Source organism: Phalacrocorax aristotelis, chromosome 17, assembly GCF_949628215.1.
Source record: "Phalacrocorax aristotelis chromosome 17, bGulAri2.1, whole genome shotgun sequence".
In the NCBI taxonomy this organism is placed as follows: Eukaryota; Metazoa; Chordata; class Aves; order Suliformes; family Phalacrocoracidae; genus Phalacrocorax; species Phalacrocorax aristotelis.
The window spans coordinates 3,268,709-3,287,088 of NC_134292.1; the positions used below are offsets into that span (position 1 = coordinate 3,268,709).

The window sequence follows — 18,380 nt, forward strand, 5'->3', positions numbered from 1 at the left end:
GCAGTATGTGCAGTTTGCACAGTTAGGCCTAAAGGATGTCAATTCTAGCAGTGTTAGATGCTAATGAGTGTTTTCTTTCCACACAAAAATGGATCCATGGAAATCTTATATGAGAATTAATATGTAAGAGATGCAGCCAAGTACCAGAAGTAAATAGCTTTGCCTGTGAAAACCGCAGCAGCACCCAAAGGTCCTATTGGAGGATTGGTCCTTATTTAATGCAATGAAGATGTGAACGATCTGGGAAGAATTTTTATTTTTATGTATGTTCGACCTCCACTTGATTGTGATGCTTTGCTACATAACTCCACCAGAAGCTCCCACTAATACAGATGTGGATAACTCAACCATCCATCCTTGCCTGATAACACAAGTATTGGTGTGGCCTTACCTCGCTAAGACTTCTGCCTTGTCACACCGGTGACTCACCAATACTGTGTCTGGGGCATAAATGTTACTAAGCACGGAAGGAAAAGGCTGCAAAGGCTGATTTTGGCAAGGTACAAAGTGCTGGAGTTTCAGACTTTGCTTGTACACAGATGTCACTCAGACTGTGGATTAACACGTGGCAAATTAAGCTGTCACTATTTCAAAATGCTGCAAGTATGTGGGCAGATGTAGTGTGAGTCTAAAAATGATGGATCTGCACACCAGGAGTGGCAAATTTATCCCTGGATGAATCAACTGCGCTTTCTTATTTTTTCTTAATGCCTGCCTTTGGATGCCCAGGCACATCCTCCTCATCAGTAGGCAGCTGCTGAGATGCACGCTGCTCCAGTTCTGCACCTCGGGGCTTGTTTCATGTGTCCATCACCTGAGGCTTGTCCTGGTTGTTAGTGATGCTGATATAAGGTACCATTCTTCGTGAATGCAGTCTTCTATAAAGATGCCTCCACTCTTAGAGATTTCCTTCTCTGCTCATTCTGCTCTAGCTACTGCCACAGCCTCAGCTGTATTTGTACTAGTAGGAGTGGCTGTTGATCTGGGCATGGTTAAGTCTGCAGGTCTGGTGTATGGGCAAGGCCTAAGGGGTTTAGGCTCTCACATCTTTGACTAGGAGATAAGAACTTTATTCTGAGAGTCCCAGAAATGGGATTCTTACTAAGTGACACTTATTTGTGCATTACAGATGACACTGGTTTTAAAAGCCTGGACCTGCATTGTTTGAATATTTCAGCATCTATTTGTAAAGATAATGTGGAATTATCACAGGCATCTAATACTGTTGAATCTCTCTGGCTAGGTGGGAGACCCTTTTAAAGCCATTTAAACTCCCACTCATGCCAACCCTTGGGGTGTGCTCATTCGCAGAGGTGGATACAAAGCAAACAGCAGTACTCTGGCACTGCCATCAGAGCTAGCCACTGAACACCATAACTACCTTTTTTCTAAGCCTAGATGTATTGATTACAAAAGGAGTGAAAAGATCAATCCAACAGAAGAGCCTTACGTGGGGAGAGAGCAGGCTCATGTGTACTGGCAGAATCCAAGTGATGCTTTTAAAGCCTTAAGTAAGCAAAGAAGTCTTTATAGGAGCATTGTTCTGCCTCAGCCATTAGGATTGCCGTGAAACCCCTCTGCAATCAATAGGTTTTGTTGATCCATGCTGTCGGGGCTTGGATCAGGCTGAGGTTGAATACAGAGCTACATCGCAGCTACAAGGATTCTGCCTGTTGTGCCAAAGGCCCAGTGTTGCTCTAACAGATTGCATCCTTCTCTAAGTAATTGTCTGTGTTCATATATCATGTTATTATCTGCAAGATGAATTTGTAATGTGTCTCTTGGGATCCTGTGTCTCATCACTGGCAGCCTAAAATAACAGATCACTCTTCCATCCACCTCCAGCCTCAGTTCCTGGCAGCAAAGTGAGGCTGCAGGGAGCCCTGTCTGTTGGGAAGGGCTCCCAGGGCAAGGGCGGGGAACTGGATCCAAGGCCAGGGTGTCCATCACAGGTGTCCAGGAAGCAGCAAGACATTTTGTCCATTTCACCTGCAAGTTCCTTGCTGGGAGAAGGGTGCTGCAGTGACTCAGTGGCTCTGGGGATGGCAACGGAGCTCATTTATTAAGGAACTGGAAGCTGTTCTGCTAGAAGGTGCTGTGGGAAGGAGTCATTGGTCCTCCTTCCAGAGGTGAGCCTCACCTCTCTGGGAGCATTGCTGCCAAGGCTGGAAGAGGGCAAGTTCTCCCACCTGCCATCTCAGTCTTTTCATGTCCTGGCTCCACCACCACTGCAATGTGCAACAGGCTTTGAGATACCCAATCTGCCAAGCTCTTTCTGGACTGCTCCTGGCCCAGCAATGTCTCTAAAAGTCTCCTGGGAAGAGCGGAGTAGTGAACAGGGTACAAGGGAGCCTTGCTGCAGTTCCCAATGGGTCTCAAAGCCCAGATAGGTCACAGGCTGTCTTTTTTCTGATGCCAGTATTAATACAGGTCAACAGACAACATGGTACCAACTTACCCTGGCTCAATCCCCAATTGTTTTAGCGATCTCCTTGACTTGGATGTATTTTTTTGTCACCAGCTGTAAATTATTCTCAAATTAAAGCAGCGAGCTGTGGCTCAGCAATTTGAATTGGATGGCCAGCCTTGCTTATTACCAGCAGCAGTTGGCACTTCTTGTCCCATCTGTCTATATGAAGACTCCTGCTCAACTCTTAGCCTCGGTATAAGTTGCACAGAGCAGCTGCACAGCTCCTTATGCACCAGAGAGCCCGCAAGGGCAGAAGGCCTATGAAGAGGTCTATTTCTCAGTGCAGATCAGCTGATGGAAGGGACACGGAAAGGGGGGTTCTGAGCTACAGCAACACCTGAGCACCCTCCCACAGAGGTACTACAGTTGAAGTAAACTTAAAAGCACTTAGGAGATGTCTGGAAGCAAAATAAGCCCTGGTCTGCTCTGGGACTGGTGTAATGTAAGCCCTACTGGTGCCCCCCTGCATGTGGATGGAGACCGGGTGTAGCAGAGGACTGTGGATGCTAACCTCAAGCCAAATGGATGTTGGTCGACAGCCGGCTGGGCATGAGCCAGCAGTGCCCGGGTGGCCAAGGAGGCCACCAGCCCCCGGGCTTGTGTCAGCACTGGTGTGGCCAGCAGGAGCCGGGCAGGGATGGGGCCCCTGTGCTCGGCCCTGGGGAGGCCCCACCTCGAATGCTGGGCTCAGGTTTGGGCCCCTCGGGACAAGAAGGGCCTTGAGGGGCTGGAGCGTGTCCAGAGAAGGGCAGCGGGGCTGGGGCAGGGTCTGGAGCACAAGTGTGCTGGGGGGCGGCTGAGGGAGCTGGGGGGGTTTAGCCTGGAGAAGGGGAGGCTGAGGGGAGCCCTTCTCGCTCTCTGCAGCTGCCTGAGAGGGGCTGGAGTGAGGGGGGGGTCGGTCTCTGCTCCCAAGTCACCAGTGACAGGGCGAGAGGAACCGGCCCCAAGCTGCGTCAGGGGAGGTTTGGGTTGGAGATTAGGAAATATTTCTTTACTGAAAGAGTGGTCAGGCCCTGGCACAGGCTGCCCAGAGAGGTGGTGAGTCCCTGTATGGTATACCTGGAGGTATTTAAAAGACGTGTAGACATGGCACTTCAGGGCATAGTTTAGGAAGCATGGTGTTGGGTTGACGGTTGGATTTGATGATCTTGGAGGTCTTTTCCAACCTTAATGATTCTATGATTCTGTGCGGCTGTTTCTGTGCCTGTGGATAGCATTTGCAAATTATCACCTGAAATGTTCCTTGATGTTATAAATAGCCTGCGTCAGAAGCTGAGAGGCACGTAATTGTTCCCTCTTAGCCACATGAGTGTGGCTCCAGCTCCTTGGATGTGGATATGTGCGTTGCAGTGCAACAGCAGCTGGTTAATGAACCTCTCCGGACAAAAGGTGCAATCACCAAGGCAAGACAATAACTCATCCCCCTGTGTGCGAGCAGGGCCCTTCTTGGGCTCACTCAACATTTCCTTTCTGGATCAGGAGATGTGAGCAGATGACTTATATTCCATGTACAGGAGTTATTCACTTGTGCCTCAAAGGAAATGAGAATTCAGTTTCCAGTTGTGGCTTACATTGACTGAGATTTGGGTCTCTGCTTTAAAGTTCTTCAAATGTTGCAGCATGGTGAACCTTGTTGGACCCTTGTTACTGCTGGTGGAAAAAAGCTGGATTCAGTTGGGTTGGGCTTTTAGCAGCAGCCCAGAGTCTGCATTCAAAGGGTGGTGTATAGAAAACTGCATGAGCAAATCCAGGGAGCTCAGGGCTCCGGGAGGCAGTGGGGGCCCAGCCCGTCACTCAGTCACTCAGTGCACCTTGCAGGCTCTGGATCGCTCAGTGCTGGAGTAGGCACACTCCTGCCCGTGTTCTTTATGCCCAGAGCAGCCAGACCTTGTCTTGGCTCCAGGCTGTGTAAAGTCAGTCCCAAAGTCCCTTGAAAAGGCCCGGCCAGTAGATGGGGTGGGGAGGGGCAGGAAATTAGGATGAAAGCTGTCACATTACTTGTGTCCAAATATTAAAGATGTAAAAGCCAACAGCCTTCCCCTTTGCCTTCTGCATTCCCAGAATAGTTTAATCAAGTGTTTTCCAGTCTTTTCCTGAGTATCATTCTGTGCTGGAGGGTGTTATGATCCTCTAAACACTCATGGCTTTCCAATGTGAAAAGCCCTAGGCTACCTGTATGTAAGATGATTTATTGTTCTTGATAGTCAATTTGTTACCGTGGTTGTTCCAGGTTAATCACACTACTAATGTCCTGAAACCTATTGAACTGCAATTTCATTACACAGAGCCCAAACTCTGCTCCGCTGCCCATAATGCCATCAGGCAGATGACTGCAGCCTCTGCACTAGCAGCTCTGGGACACAGCAAACCAAATGGCCTTGGGCTGGTTCGGTAGTGGCCAGCTGCTGGAGGACGCATCTTGGCAACGGAAGGCTCGATGCTGGGAGAAGCATGAAGCTGATGGATGAGGTGGTGGAAAAATAGATTGATTTTATTTTTTGCCCCTGCAGCTGAGAGCTGTCTGGCAAACTGCAATGGAAACAAGTGAGATGGAGTAGGGTTTTGATCTGGGGAGGGAAAAGCAGTAAGAGAACAAGGGGGCAATTCAGGTAAACTGGGTAGTCTTGATTCTACAGTGAACTGTGCCTTTGATAATTGACTCAAAAATGGGTACAGAGCATTGCCAGAGCAGCCTTTAGGTCTTGTTAGGCAGAGCCATCAGGATCGTGCTGGCTGTCAGTTTATTTCTGGCCTTTTCCCATAGTCCCACATGAATGGATGGGGCCAGTAAGCACAGGGATTTAAAGCTCAGATTTTCAAAGGCATTTAGACTACATATAGAAATTGGCTATTAAAATCCAAGAATTTCCATGAATGTTGTAAACAAATTAGTTCCACTACGCAGCTATCTGCATGCAGAAGTGCCTACACACCTCTGAAAAACCTTACCTGAGGAGGTATTTGTTGTCTGACTTCAGGCTCCGAACTCTGCTGAGCTGAGAGTGAGGAAAGTTCCCCTTCCTGGGGCAATTCAGAGTGTTTGGTTGAACTTCTCCAGTGAAGGGTCTGGTCTCTCACCCCGCTGACTGTTTATGGAGAAAATCTGCTTCCCTTAGCAGGCAGGAGTCCTGCAGCTGACCGATGTGAGCAGTCCAGCGAGGAACCTGCACATCAGCAACTCCTGCTATACATCTCCGCAGGCCCCAAGGCAAGCAGGTTATTTGCTAGAGCCCCAGATGCTGTCACTTGGATGCTTTCCAGCATCACTTTTATTTGAATGAACAAGTGGTTAAGGATCCCCCAGCACCAACATCTTCCCATGTGGCTTAGAAATACAACACCTCTCCACCACTGCTTGAAGCTGGTCGGCATCACTGCTGCAGTGTTTCGTTATTGCCACATTTTTCCATTTCTCTAGAGCCTATGATAAGCATCCAAATTAAACTGAGGCCTCAGATGTTTTTGATATTTCCAAGCAATATTGATAATGAGTCTTATACTGCAGTGTCTCATTCAAACATCTCTTAAAGCACCAAGCAATCTACATATGCAGGGATTACTTCATCTATTGCTGAAATTCAGCCACCTGAAAGCAGTGGCTGTACCGTGGTACACAATGAAGTTACCCAGTGGTTTGGGGCAGAGAAAGCTGGACTGAAGAGCCAAGAGAGAGCTTTCATGGTAGGGAAAACAATATTGAACTGTGTGTTTCTTGCCAGTAGAGCAGGAGTAACGCTCTTGTTCTTGCAGAAGCTGATGAAGAACTGGTAGCCGCCTTCAGCAGTCAAAGCTTTGGTGCTTCCTATTACAGGGGAAGCTACTTATTACAGTATAACATCTTTGTTTTGCTGTCACATCTAAAAATCCTGGTCCAGACAGCCTGTACGCTGTCTGGGTGAGGCTGAGTCCATGACAGCCAGCATAGCTGTGCTCCTTAATGCTGGGACCCCCAGTGGCTTCACAGACACTGGACACCAGCAGCTGGTAACCTGGAGGGAACAGCCCCATGGGGAGCATGCGGTCACTCGTCAAACAATGGATTCAACTTTCCAGGCACATCCCTTGCGAAGGACGCGTGACCTCTGTTTAAGAATGGATGCCAGGAGATGTCAGGGAAATATGAATGGAGATTTCTTTTGGTACACAGAGAATTAATAAGGTCTGCTGACATTTCGTCACAACAGAAGAATACATCAATGGAGTTGCCAGCATCCCTGACTCTTATGAAAAGATCCTGCTTTATAGGACCCTGAGACCTTGGTTTGTTGGTGTAGGTGGTGAGGCAAGGGTGGGCTTGTGCCAGGTACCGGGGATGGGGCCTTGCAGCAGGGCTGTACCATGGCCCAGCGGCACCACCACGGCCTGGTCCTTGGTCTCATGCTCCAAATGCAGCTGTGTAGCGCTGGGGAAACATGCTTATCAGCCGGGCTGGTACATCTGCCGAGCCCGGCAGAAGGAGCTGCAGCAGTTTGGTGCGATGAAGGTGTGACTGGGGGAGAGCCCTGCTCAGTGGGTAATGCATGGGGAGCCCCAGGCTGCCTGGCAACAGTCGGAACGAGCATCCCAAAGCAGCACGCTTTTTCCAAAGAAAGATAGTAAGAGCTGGCAGCAGAAGTATGGCTTCTTGAACTGCTTTTAAAAAGATCAATTCTTACAATGTAAACGTAAGTCCATTCTTCTAATGTAATTCCATCGCTGCATTTGGGTTACTCCAGGCCTTAAATTGTCCTTGATAAGAAAGGAACTCCAAATTAAACATTCTTTCTTATTTTGGGATATTTGGGGCATATTTTTGGTGTAGGTCAGGTACAGCCCAGCGGTACTGGCTTGTTCAGTTGAAGGCTTAGTTGATATTTCTATGTAAATTTTACTGCTGTGTTGTGCTTAGATTTTTAACACTCAGTTTATCAATTTAAAATATCCCTCCAAACTATGAATTCTAATGAATAATTATTCATTGGTAGTCTTTTAACAATCAACCAATGATCACTTATCTTCAGCCAACAGCTGTATCATCTCAGTGCCTCGAAGTGATTTGTGTTAATGAATTAAACCTCAGAAGAGAGAAACCAGTTTGGTTCCCAGACGTTCAGCACAAAACCTTTTTAAGAGAGTAGATAATTGCACAGCATAACAGTTTAAGTCGGGGAATGGAGAATAGTAACATATCCAATTGAATGTGCAGGGGAATTTAGAGAGGAAAAATGTAATTACCCGATCTGGAGAGAAGCCAGACGCAATGTTTAAAATCTCGTTCTTACGAAATATGTCTTGGAATCCTTAATGACTGCAGGATCATAAGACATGACATGTGTTTTCTGTGCTTAGAAACTGAAAGAAAAATAAGGATGAAGGAAATCTGTATTTTTTTTCCTTTCTGATTCTAGAAACATCTGATATTTCAGAAACCACTGTGACACATGCATGGAGTTACGACCCAGTGTAGCAGAAAGATGAAAGACACCACTGCAAAATGAAAATCAGACTTCAGTGCTTGCAAGGAAAAAAAGCTTTTGAGAATAAAAAAAAAAGAATAATAAGAAATGTGTTTAATTTCACTTTCATTAAGGTGATCTGCAGAGACAGCCAAAGAAAAATAAAATGTCTTTTCTTAAAAAATTTATTTTTCTTTCAAGTTCCGCAGGATGGTCCTCCCTTTCTGCAAGAGCTGGCGCGTGAGCCCTGAGTCACCCCTCTGGCCCCAGCGTTCCTCCTTTTCCCTCAGGCATTGGGCATTTTGGATCCTGCCTGGCTCCAGATACAGAGATAATATTTCTAAAATACTAAACTTTTCATGTTGCTTCAGTATCTCTATGTATAGCCAGAGAGAGGAGTCTTGGCGGGGGAAGGCAGAGAGCGGGCAGGACTCGCATGCTCGGAGTTATCTGCCGGCCCAGGCAGAGCCGCACGAGGGGAAGTGGTCTCGTGCCAGAAAGAGTTTAGCGATTAGTTTTCCCATGGTAGAGAGCAGGACTAGCTTTAGTCTTCTAAAGGTGTTCTTCCTCTAGCCTTTGTTGAATGTGATGTACAGGAAATTTAGAGTTAGTCGAGTTTATGGTATTAAGAAGTCGGCGCCGGACAAACAACAGGACGCTAGTAACAGTTTCAGCAATGGCCGCTTTCTCTGTAATAGAGAGTGACAAGCTCACACACAGCGAATCTGGGGGGAATAAAAGCCAAGTTCAGAAGTACTTGTGATGCTAATTAATTATTAATCCATTGCCAATAGAATTAAAGCTGTACAAGCAACTTACTCATGCGAGTGCACGTTTGAGAATTAGAAACACATTTTTTTTGCAACAAGTGAGAAGTGATTTTTCAAAATTTTAAATGAATTGAAAAGTTGATCAAACAGCTTTTAGATTCACATGTATTTCACGTGACGCACGCCATGAGGTTTCAATTAGCTTTTGAGCAATCTTAAACTAAAAAGGAATGGAACCAAACAAAAGGTTGTTTTAAATACAAACTATTATTGCCTCATTTGTTAACCATCAAAATGAAATTGCTGAAAACTCATCACATGTTTTTGGTCAACCCAAAGCTGTACTTCGGGAGGGATTTTTGTCTGAAAACTTAGTGTGATCATAGCCAGGGTATTTCTGGGAGCAGAAAAGGGCGTCATTATCATCCTTATCTTAACAGACAGAAACAGCGAGTCTGAAAATTGCTATCAGCCAGGAGGAAAACCACAGCCTGGTGCCCACTGTGACTTCAGGGGAGAGCTGAGCCTGTCTCAGCCGCTTTGCTGCAGACCCTACTCGGTGTGTTACGTCGCCGTCAGAGCATCCTGCTGCGGGGGGAATTTGTGGGTTTGTCTCAAGTGCTTTAATTAGCAGCAGATAAAGATCCCTGAAAAAATGGCAGCAGCTAATGAGGACGGTGGGCTTCTAGACGGGACTGGGGTGGAGACATCATCCCAGGGCTGCAGGCATCAGTGGGAGAGTTTAATTAATTTGGTGGCTTTTGCAGAGGTCTGAGGTGAAAGGAGGGCAGGGAGCTGCTCAGATTCAGAGCCAGATGAGACAACTTCCATTTTTGGGCCATTTTCCTTATAAAACAGCTTGGATCTGGCCCAGCTGAACGCCACCACCTCACAAGGTGCTGTGCATATTTTGAATTGGACCCGCATTTTTCTGTCCTTTCCTTTCTGCGCTCACCAATAGCCAGCGCAGCACCTGAGCCGCATCCCCGTGACCGAACCTGCCCCGTTTGGGATGGATGACCTAGGACGAGATTTGCTGGGTTTCCCTCCTGCCAGCCCGGTCCTGTGCCCGATGGGAGCAGCTGGTGCCGTGGCGGACGCCTGCTCACCCCTTTGCACCCAGCGGCTGCTGCTGCTCCCTGATCACCCAGGCTTGCTTCAAAACACAGATTTATGATCAGAGCTCTTTTCCCCATCTTTCATCTTTCTTGTACTGAAGCAAATATAACACTCAATGGACAGGCCTGCTAAGCCCATTTAGTTAATCACTAGGCCTAGATGAAGGTCACCCTGCCAAACACTCATAATTCCTATTCAGCACTATAAATATGCATTTGATTCACTGTCTCCTGTCCCTTCCATCATGTGGGGTGAAACAGGCGTACCAGCAGCCCCCCATTCCTCCCTGCAGTGGTGTGAGTCACTGTCACAGCTCTGACGCTTTGTCCTCGGCAAGAATTGTAATTTATGCTCTGAAAGTGTTGGGGGAGCCACGTTCAGGGTTTTAAATCATCGCTGGGGTGTGATGGCCAAGGGTTGGGCTGGAGTGGGGTTACAGGTGAAGTAGGTGTGTGTGTTTTGAGTAGAAGAGCCTGGCTCCCCTGGAAGCCCCTAGACAAGGTGGTCCTGGATGATTATAAATTCCCCTGTGTGTTGGTGGCTCCATGCTCGGGGGTGAGACCCCACGTCCTGTCCAGTCGGGAGGAGATGCTGCAGCCTGGAGGGGACCAAATCTTCCCATTGGGGAGTCTGGTGCTAACGGCAAGGCCAGAGATTAAAAACCATGAAACAAATCATAGAATGCCCTGAGTTGGAAGGGACCCACAAGGATCATCGAGTCCAACTCCTGTCCCTGCACAGGACAACCCCTAAAACAAAATAAAGTCAAAAATAAATAAAGATAAATATAAAAAATAAATACAAATTCCACACGTTGCCTTTCTGACGGGCGTTAAGGGAGGCTTCCTTCAGGGTTTTCAACCTGTTTACTGGCCGGGGGGGGGACACAAAGAAAGCCCTGGGGAACCGGGGCGAGGGCAGCCCGGTGCCGCCGCCGGGACCCGCCGGGAAAATCCCGCGAGGGGGCGGGGCCGGGAGCGGAGGGGGCGGGACCGGGGCGGGGCCTGGGGGCGGGGCGGGGGCGGGGCCTGGCCTGACGCAGTGACGCCGGCGCGGAGCGGGGCCGGGCAGGGCAGGCGCCGCCATGGCGAGCCAGTCTCAGGGCATCCAGCAGCTGCTGCAGGCGGAGAAACGCGCCGCCGAGAAGGTGGCCGAGGCCCGCAAGCGTGAGTACGGCCCGGCGCGGCCCGGCGCGGCGCGGCCCGGCGCGGCGCGGCGCGGCGCGGCCCGGCCCGGCCCGGCCCGGCCCGGCCGCCTCAGGCCCGGCCGCCGCGGGAGCCGCCGGTGGGGCCGGGCCGGGGCCGCCCGGGGCGGTGGGGAGCGCGGCCCTGGCCGTGGCCCGCCCCGCCGGGAGCTGCCCCGCTGTGCGAAGGGGCCGGAGCCGCCTCGGGCCCACCCTGGCGGCGGCGGGAGCCCCGCTCCGGGAGCCGGGGGGCCCGCGCGGGGCTCGGCGGGGCTCGGGGGCCCGCTCCCGGGGCGGGCCGCCATGAGCCCCTCCTTCCGGCAGCGGGGCCCTCAGGCGGGGAGGCCGGCGCGTATCGGCCTCTTCCCGGCGTTTAATTGTTTTATTGATTTCTTCCTGATGAAAACAGCGTATTTCCATATTGGTGGTTTGACATCTTGTAGAGCCGAGGGAGCCGAATTAGCTTTTCCTGTTAAGCGAGAGAAATTCTGCTTACAAAGATACCCGCCTCTACAATTTTTTCCTGCTTCGAGCATTTTATTTTTTCATTTATTTTTAAATGAAGCCGCCCTGTGTTGCTGTTCCACCCCGACAGCTCTGTGAGAAGGGGTTGTTGCAGCTCACCCTAATGGTGATGACCTCGGAGGGGAGGCTGCGCTGGGAGGCCCAAGCGGGGAAGCTGATGCAGCAGCCGGTTTTTCGCTCAGTTTCACAGTTTGCCTGAGACAAGCCTAAGGCTTCATGGTCTTTCCGCCCCTTTCCTTGGGATCACTCGGGATGTTGCCCACTCACATGAGCGAGGCCAAGGTTGTCCAATGCCTGCACTGGCTCAGAGAGCCCCTCCGCCTCTCGCTGCCCGGCGATGGCTTGGTGGCACACGGGGCGGCTGCGTGCTCCTGAGGCTGGCGAAGCCGGGAGGGCTGCGCGGGGGTGTGGTGCCCTGCTGATGCCTCCTGGAGAAGGAGCCGCTGCTGTAGCAAATGCTGCAGTGATTGCTGTGCACCGGGTAGCTGGAGAGGTGTGGGGAAATGCACCCTCGATACTTCCTCTTCTTTATCTCGTTTGGTATGTTCTCTGGAAACAGGAAAGAATCGGAGGCTGAAGCAGGCCAAAGAAGAGGCCCAGGCAGAGATTGAGCAGTACCGCCTGCAGAGGGAGAAGGAGTTCAAGGCCAAGGAAGCAGCGGTTTGTTTTCTAGATCATTCACTGTTATCTACCCAGCCCCTTAGCCTTGCGTTTGGGGTTACTTGCCCTGAGAGCAGCCCTCGGGATGAAACGTGTTGCAGAGGACTACTAACCTAACTGCTTTCCTCTGATGCACAGCCACGTGTCGTGGAAAAACCAGTGGAAATGAATCAGAACATGGTGTATTGCATCTCAACAGCCAGAACTATTGACTGGCAGTGAATTAGCTTAATAAGCTCATGTACTGGCTGGTGCCCTTATGGGTGGCGCCTCCCAAAACCTGACAAGCTGTTTTTTATGATGCTAATGTGGTAAAACCACTCGCCTCATAGATGCTGCTCTCCTGCTGAAGCAGGTGTAAGGCTTCATTCTGCTTAGCAGTATTGCTTGCTGTGTCCCAAGGGGTATGTTTCCCTTTCCGTCTGAGCAAGAGGAGGTGTTCCCAAAAGGTGCTGAACAGGGGCCCTTCTCCAGCCGAGGGCTGTAGCATAGTCAGGATGTTTCCACTGCCTGTATGGTCCTGTTGGTTCTGAAAACTTCAGAAAATGACCTGGCGACCCTCTCCTCTGTCTGTCTTCTGGTTAGCACAGTGCCACCTCCTCTGTTCTCCTGCATAATAGCCTTTGTGTCAGTAGGGCAAGATTAATTTTTCACAATCACCTGCTAGCTTGGTTCACTAGGCATAAGATACCAGCCAATTCCAGGCTAATAAAGTGGACTTCGCTGCCTGTCAGCTGGTTCTGTTTTATTTATCCTTCTCCAGAGAGAGAAGCTCTTTGAATTTGAGTCCCAGAGTGCTGGTCTCCTTCAGCATACTTTTTCCGTGCCTTTCCCCTGCACTTACAATGGGAATTTGCTCTCTCTGCCCTTGCTTATGGGACAAGAAGGACACTAAGCTGTGAGAGACTCCTTGCTGTGTGTATCACATGGCCCACAGTCCTGTTAGGAAGGCAGAGAGTTTTATAAGGATTCTCCAAGGGTAGAAGCAATGGGAAGATGGGAAGACTGTGCTTAAACTAAATAATGAGTGTTACTTTACTAACGGTATCTAGTACAGTAGTGCCATGGGGTTCCCGGTTCCTGCTGCTGGTACGGCGGGACCTTTATTTCAGGCATTCTTTAGAAGTCCGTGCTCTAAACTGATAGGTAATAAGAGAGGATAAAAGGCATGGGCTGTGGATGAAATGCAGACTTGGGCAAGTTTAGTGGGAAATCCGAGCAGAGACTCCAACAGTACTATTTTTTTTTAGTGCAGTTCTTCCCCAGCAAAGATTAGTGGTTGAGATGCAGTGAGTGAGTCCAGCATAACAAAATCCAGAGCTTAGACGTAGTGTTTTCTTTGTCATGCTACTTGTGTGTGAGCTTTCTCTTTCCTTTGCTATTTGTAGGCACTGGGATCTCATGGCAGCTGCACCACTGAAGTTGAGAAAGAGACCCAGGAAAAGATGAGCGTGATCCAGCAGAACTTCCAGAAGAACCGTGAGGTCGTCCTCTCCCAGCTGTTGTCGCTAGTGTGCGACATCAAACCTGAAATCCATGTGAATTACCGCATCAATGGGTAGTAGTGAAAGAAGGAATGAGAGTACTGGAAATACTGGTAGTAATGTCTGAGCTTCAAGTGGAATGTACAGCTTTTAGCCATACCTTAACTGTTCTTCTTCTACGTGTGTTAAATTATTTCAGTGAGTTGTAGGTCATGAATATCTTGTGGGAGTTCTGTTAGTATCTCTCTTGACACGGATTTGGAGCTTATTCAAACATTAAACAGCCTTGTCTCAAATTTCTGCTAAGTTATTAAATACATATTTAAGTTGGCACATTAATGCTCCCTTTTTATCTGGGTGGTATTCAGTGAGAGGTTTTCCTCTGAGAGGTAGAGAGAGAGGTGCTGGCCAGGTTTAAATGCACAGCCTGTGTCGGTAATTGTTGACCTGTGTAACTATATTCTTGTTGACCAAAATGCATTTTTCAGTGTGGTGTTAACCTTTGTGCAGGGGTTAAACCTTGTAAGAAGAATTCTCTGGCTGTACGGTGTTGGCTGGTAATTTTCAGGTGCTTGAGTTTCTCTGTATTTAATGTCCTCTGTATATTCTGCTGTTAGCTTGAGTTGCAAGTCTGGCGCTATCACACTCGGAAAGTAAAAACACCTATTTAACTCCAAAGTTTCTAGTCAGTCGTCTTGTTCCTGCTAACTTGTTCTGAGAGTGCTGACAGGTCACTCTGTTGCATGGGAGTCTGGACTCTGAAAAGTGAATATCAAGTATTGATAAAAGAAAGAGTATGAGACACAGCAAATGTCTGGAGGTCGCAGCAGGTAAGTTAAAAACCCATTTACAGAGCTCTTCCTCTTGGCTCCAGTCTGATGCTTTACCTGCCAGATCATTCTGAAAACCTTCAGGAACAAATGTTCTTGTGACCATTAGAGGAAAGAAAATGTTGCCAGTTCACTGGAATAGTCTGATAGCCAGGCGCTTTGCCATAATTGTCCGTCCTTTAGTCAAGTACTGGTCACTGCTTGTTTATGCCAAGGTCATAGAGTATCCTGCTGTACCCAGGAGCAGTGTGAAGTGTGTTGGGATTGTCCGTGCATTGCTTTCTAGTTCTTAAAAGTACATACAAATACATCAAGAGGCTTCATGGTTCAGCAGTTTCTTCCTCTCCCTCTCACCAGCAGAATATTAAATGTAGCTTTGCTTTTTTGTTGAGTTCAGTTTAAGGCTTTTTGTAGAAAAGAGACCTTGACGAGTGCGTGCCTGGTCAGACCTGAGAGTCATGCAGTTGGGGGTCTAAGCAAGAAACCGTATCAATGCTGTTCCTCAGAGCGTTCTGCATTTCCACACGCACTCGGCATGGCATTGAAAAGCCTCTCAGACCTGCAGAGTTTGACTGTGACTGTGACACAGGGCAGTGCAAGAGCAGACTGCTGTGGTGTCTCCTGTTGCAGTATTTTATTGTGTTATATTCTAGTTCTGAAAGGATCTCTAGGAATTCAAGCTATGAAACGGGCTCTAAAATTGAAACAAAAGCCCCCTGCAAAGTCAAATGTGCCAGGCTGGGGAAGAAGCCGGGTCGGTACAAGGAGTACAGGTTCAAAGCAGTTTTAATAAGTCTGGTCTAATGACTGGAGAGGTGCTCTGTTCTCATAAAAGCTTGCAGCCATGCTAATTCTAGTCTGTCCTTCGGAGAGGGAACATTTTCTCCTGTTGAGAACAGGTGCTCAGACTCCAGCATGATACTGCTAATAGAAGCCCTGCTAGCTCCAGGCTGTAACTAGCAATTTCATCCTGTTTGTTTATCAGTAAAAGACTACTGCTCTGTCCAGAAAATACATCGTGTGTGCCCCACTTTCTCCTGTTGTTTCATAAGTTTCCCTTTGTTAATGAGGATTTTCTATCCTTGCTCTCTAGAACAGTAAGAGGCAGGACAAAAGGAAGAACCCTTCCCTGATTACTTCCTCTTGGCGAAGGGTGGTGTGAAGGTTCTCCCTTTAGGACATTGTGTTGCAAGAATATCAGTTTTCTGTAATACGTCCCTGAAACATAACTGCTTAGAATCACCAGACACTATAACTTTGCACAGAACCGAGTGTTTCCAATTACTGCTCTCCAGGAAGGCTGGCTTCGGCTGCAGTGTAGATATTTTGTTTTAAATTGAGAGTCTGTCATTTTACACTGTGGTGCCCTGGGAAAGGGAAACCTACCGCCGTCTTCGTGCCTAAGCCAGGCTGCGCCAGAAAAATGCTCTGCAGGGAACAGTTTTCTACTGACAGAGGTACGGAGTTGGACTCATGACTCCTGGCCTCTGAAATCTGATTTTTCTGGACTTTCTGCAGCGAGTTTGATTTGTAGGAGTAAAACCTCCCCCAGCTGCTAGTACAAAACTGTCTCCAAATTCTCCCGGCTGCCGATCTGTCTGCAACATCCCTCGCCGATGCGGCCCCACGTGTATGAGCCATAGCTTGCTCTTGTACCACAGAAAGAGCCAGAAGCTGCTTTGGGCACTGCTGTCTGATCACCTTAATTTGAGCTCTCATCCCTTGAAATACCAGCTGGCTGCCAGGACAGAGCCCTGGTACTGTGGGGAGGTAAGAAGTGGTCAGCACTTGTTGCGCAAACAAAACAAGATGAATCTTGTTGATTCCTCCCAGTTAAAACTGCTTGCAAATAAGCACTTCCCTGGGATCAGTGCAGGCATGTGAGGATTTAGAGAGTCCCGTTTGGCTCCAGGCACATCCATGTTCATCAACAGTGGTTTGGAGTTGATTTTTTTGTGGAATTTCTTTTCAGACATTATCTATGTATTTATAGAGTTAAAAATTTTCACTTTTAAAATACTATTGAGAATGTCTGTCAGCTGTACCAGCACCAGATGGACAAATGGCTTATTAACACCAGAACAAGCCGTCCAGATGACACTCATAACGTGCAGTACGAGGTACAATTAGGACATGCGTTTTTGTGCTGCTTGAAGCCAGAGTTCAATTTTTAAGGCACGTCTGTGCTGAGGGAGCTTGCTCCCTGCTTAGCTTGCGATGTTCGGTGTGAAGGTCAGCATCTCCTTCTCGCTGCTGCCTGTTTAAGCAAGGAGTTACAGCACAGTCAGAGCTCAGCACACCTCCGGGAGGGGAGGCAGAAGGGAAATCAAAGCCCCCAGTCCCACTCGGGTCCGCCTGCTCTGCTCTGTCTCATGATGCTTGGTGGTTTTGGTCGGTTCAGAGCCAGCATGGGTTTGATCCCCTGTGTGTTTGTTGCAGTTAAATCAAAAAAACCACGAGAGAAAGGTCTGGTAATGGACAGGAGGGATGAAATGCGGTGTGTGCAGTGGTGGCAGGGGGGTCCCTCCCCAGGCGTTCACAGCCTCGGTGTTCCCGTAAGGGGCTGCAGAAACCAGGCAAAGGGCAAGGCGGTGCTGCTGCTGGAAGGTTCATTCAGACAGTGTGGACTGGCAGGAGAGTGTGCTGCTTTCAGTCTTAGGTTCATGGGGCTTCCAGTGACATGAGAACAACCAGCATTTAGTTATAGGACCATTATGAGTGATATTTAACTTTTTGTTTGTTGCAGAGAAAGTGATTTTCCCCTCTAAAGATCCCCCCTGCTGTTTTCCCTTCCTCCTTTTCCAAGGTCCAAAGGGAGAAATAAAGGAGGGAAATCACCCCCAACCCCGTATCTGGAGTCCAGGAGTTTGAGGAAGCTTTCATTAAGGGGAGCAGTTTTGACTGCCAGTGCCTTATCACAAACTCCCCCGGCAACTTGATTCGGACAGTTTCAGAACCACAAGAGTGGACCCTAAATTTTCCCACTGCTGTGGCTACTGCTGATCGATGAGCCGTTCCTTGTTCTGCTCTGCTAGATGGTCATGGCAACGTGCCTTGTACAAATCGTTCCTCATTCTTCTGCTCTTGTGAGGTCCCTACACAATTCCTGATGATCTTTATTAAAGCTGGGGCTTTAACATATTTAAATATGTTAGACGCAAGCCCACCAAGCTGCTGGCAGTCCCTCTCCCCTCCCTCCCTCCCATCCACGGCTTTGGGCTACCGCGCTTTTCCCCACCTGACCCCACCGCAGGCGGGGCGACCTGGCAATAAGTAACTACAGAAAAGCTCGCGGTTCCTGGCTGCCGAGGCAGCTCGTGGGAGATGTGAACAGCACGATGGTGTGTCCCAGCAATAGCTGCACGTAGAGTAGCTGGGCTCAGTCTTATAAAAGCACACCTGAATTTTGACCTAAATACTCGTGCGCTCTCTTGCTGTCTGGTGTGCCATCGTGCAGTCCTGTAGGTCACAGGTAACTATGTAAAAGGAATGGCGTTCCTTTTCCTTCTCTCTGCCTGTGTGGAACTCCTCATTTTTCCTTTTTGTCTCTATTTTCCTCACCTGGAGTCTCTTCCCCTTCTACCTGACATCAGTAGTTCTTACATTAATGCATAGTAAGAAAGAAAAGCCTAGAACCCACTGATCCCAGCTGAGGTTTTGGCTTCAAAGTATGAAAAGACTATCAAGGACCCTCAAGATCAATGTTTTGTTGGAAAAGTTCCCCGAGCTAATCCAAGAAAGGAGCATTGTGTAATCTTTCTTCGAGGTTGAAAGGAGAAAGTACTAATTTCATGCAGAAAAGATTGTATCTTGGGCTGGCATAGGAATAAAAAATAAATAGGTATTAAATTACATTCGGCTGTCTCAAAATAATCTAATAAAGCATCTGCTGGATCAATAGCTG

General features: G+C 48.5%; 1 protein-coding gene across 1 annotated transcript; it reads left to right on the plus strand.

The window, feature by feature from the left end:
- Positions 1 to 10,802: 10,802 nt before the first annotated feature.
- Positions 10,803 to 14,324, plus strand: ATP6V1G1 (ATPase H+ transporting V1 subunit G1). The gene is made up of 3 exons (XM_075112317.1): positions 10,803 to 10,960; positions 12,062 to 12,162; positions 13,551 to 14,324. The coding sequence occupies exons 1-3, from the start codon at positions 10,879 to 10,881 to the stop codon at positions 13,722 to 13,724; spliced, it is 357 nt and encodes a 118-aa protein (XP_074968418.1). The 5' UTR covers positions 10,803 to 10,878; the 3' UTR covers positions 13,725 to 14,324.
- The last annotated feature ends 4,056 nt before the right edge of the window (positions 14,325 to 18,380 follow it).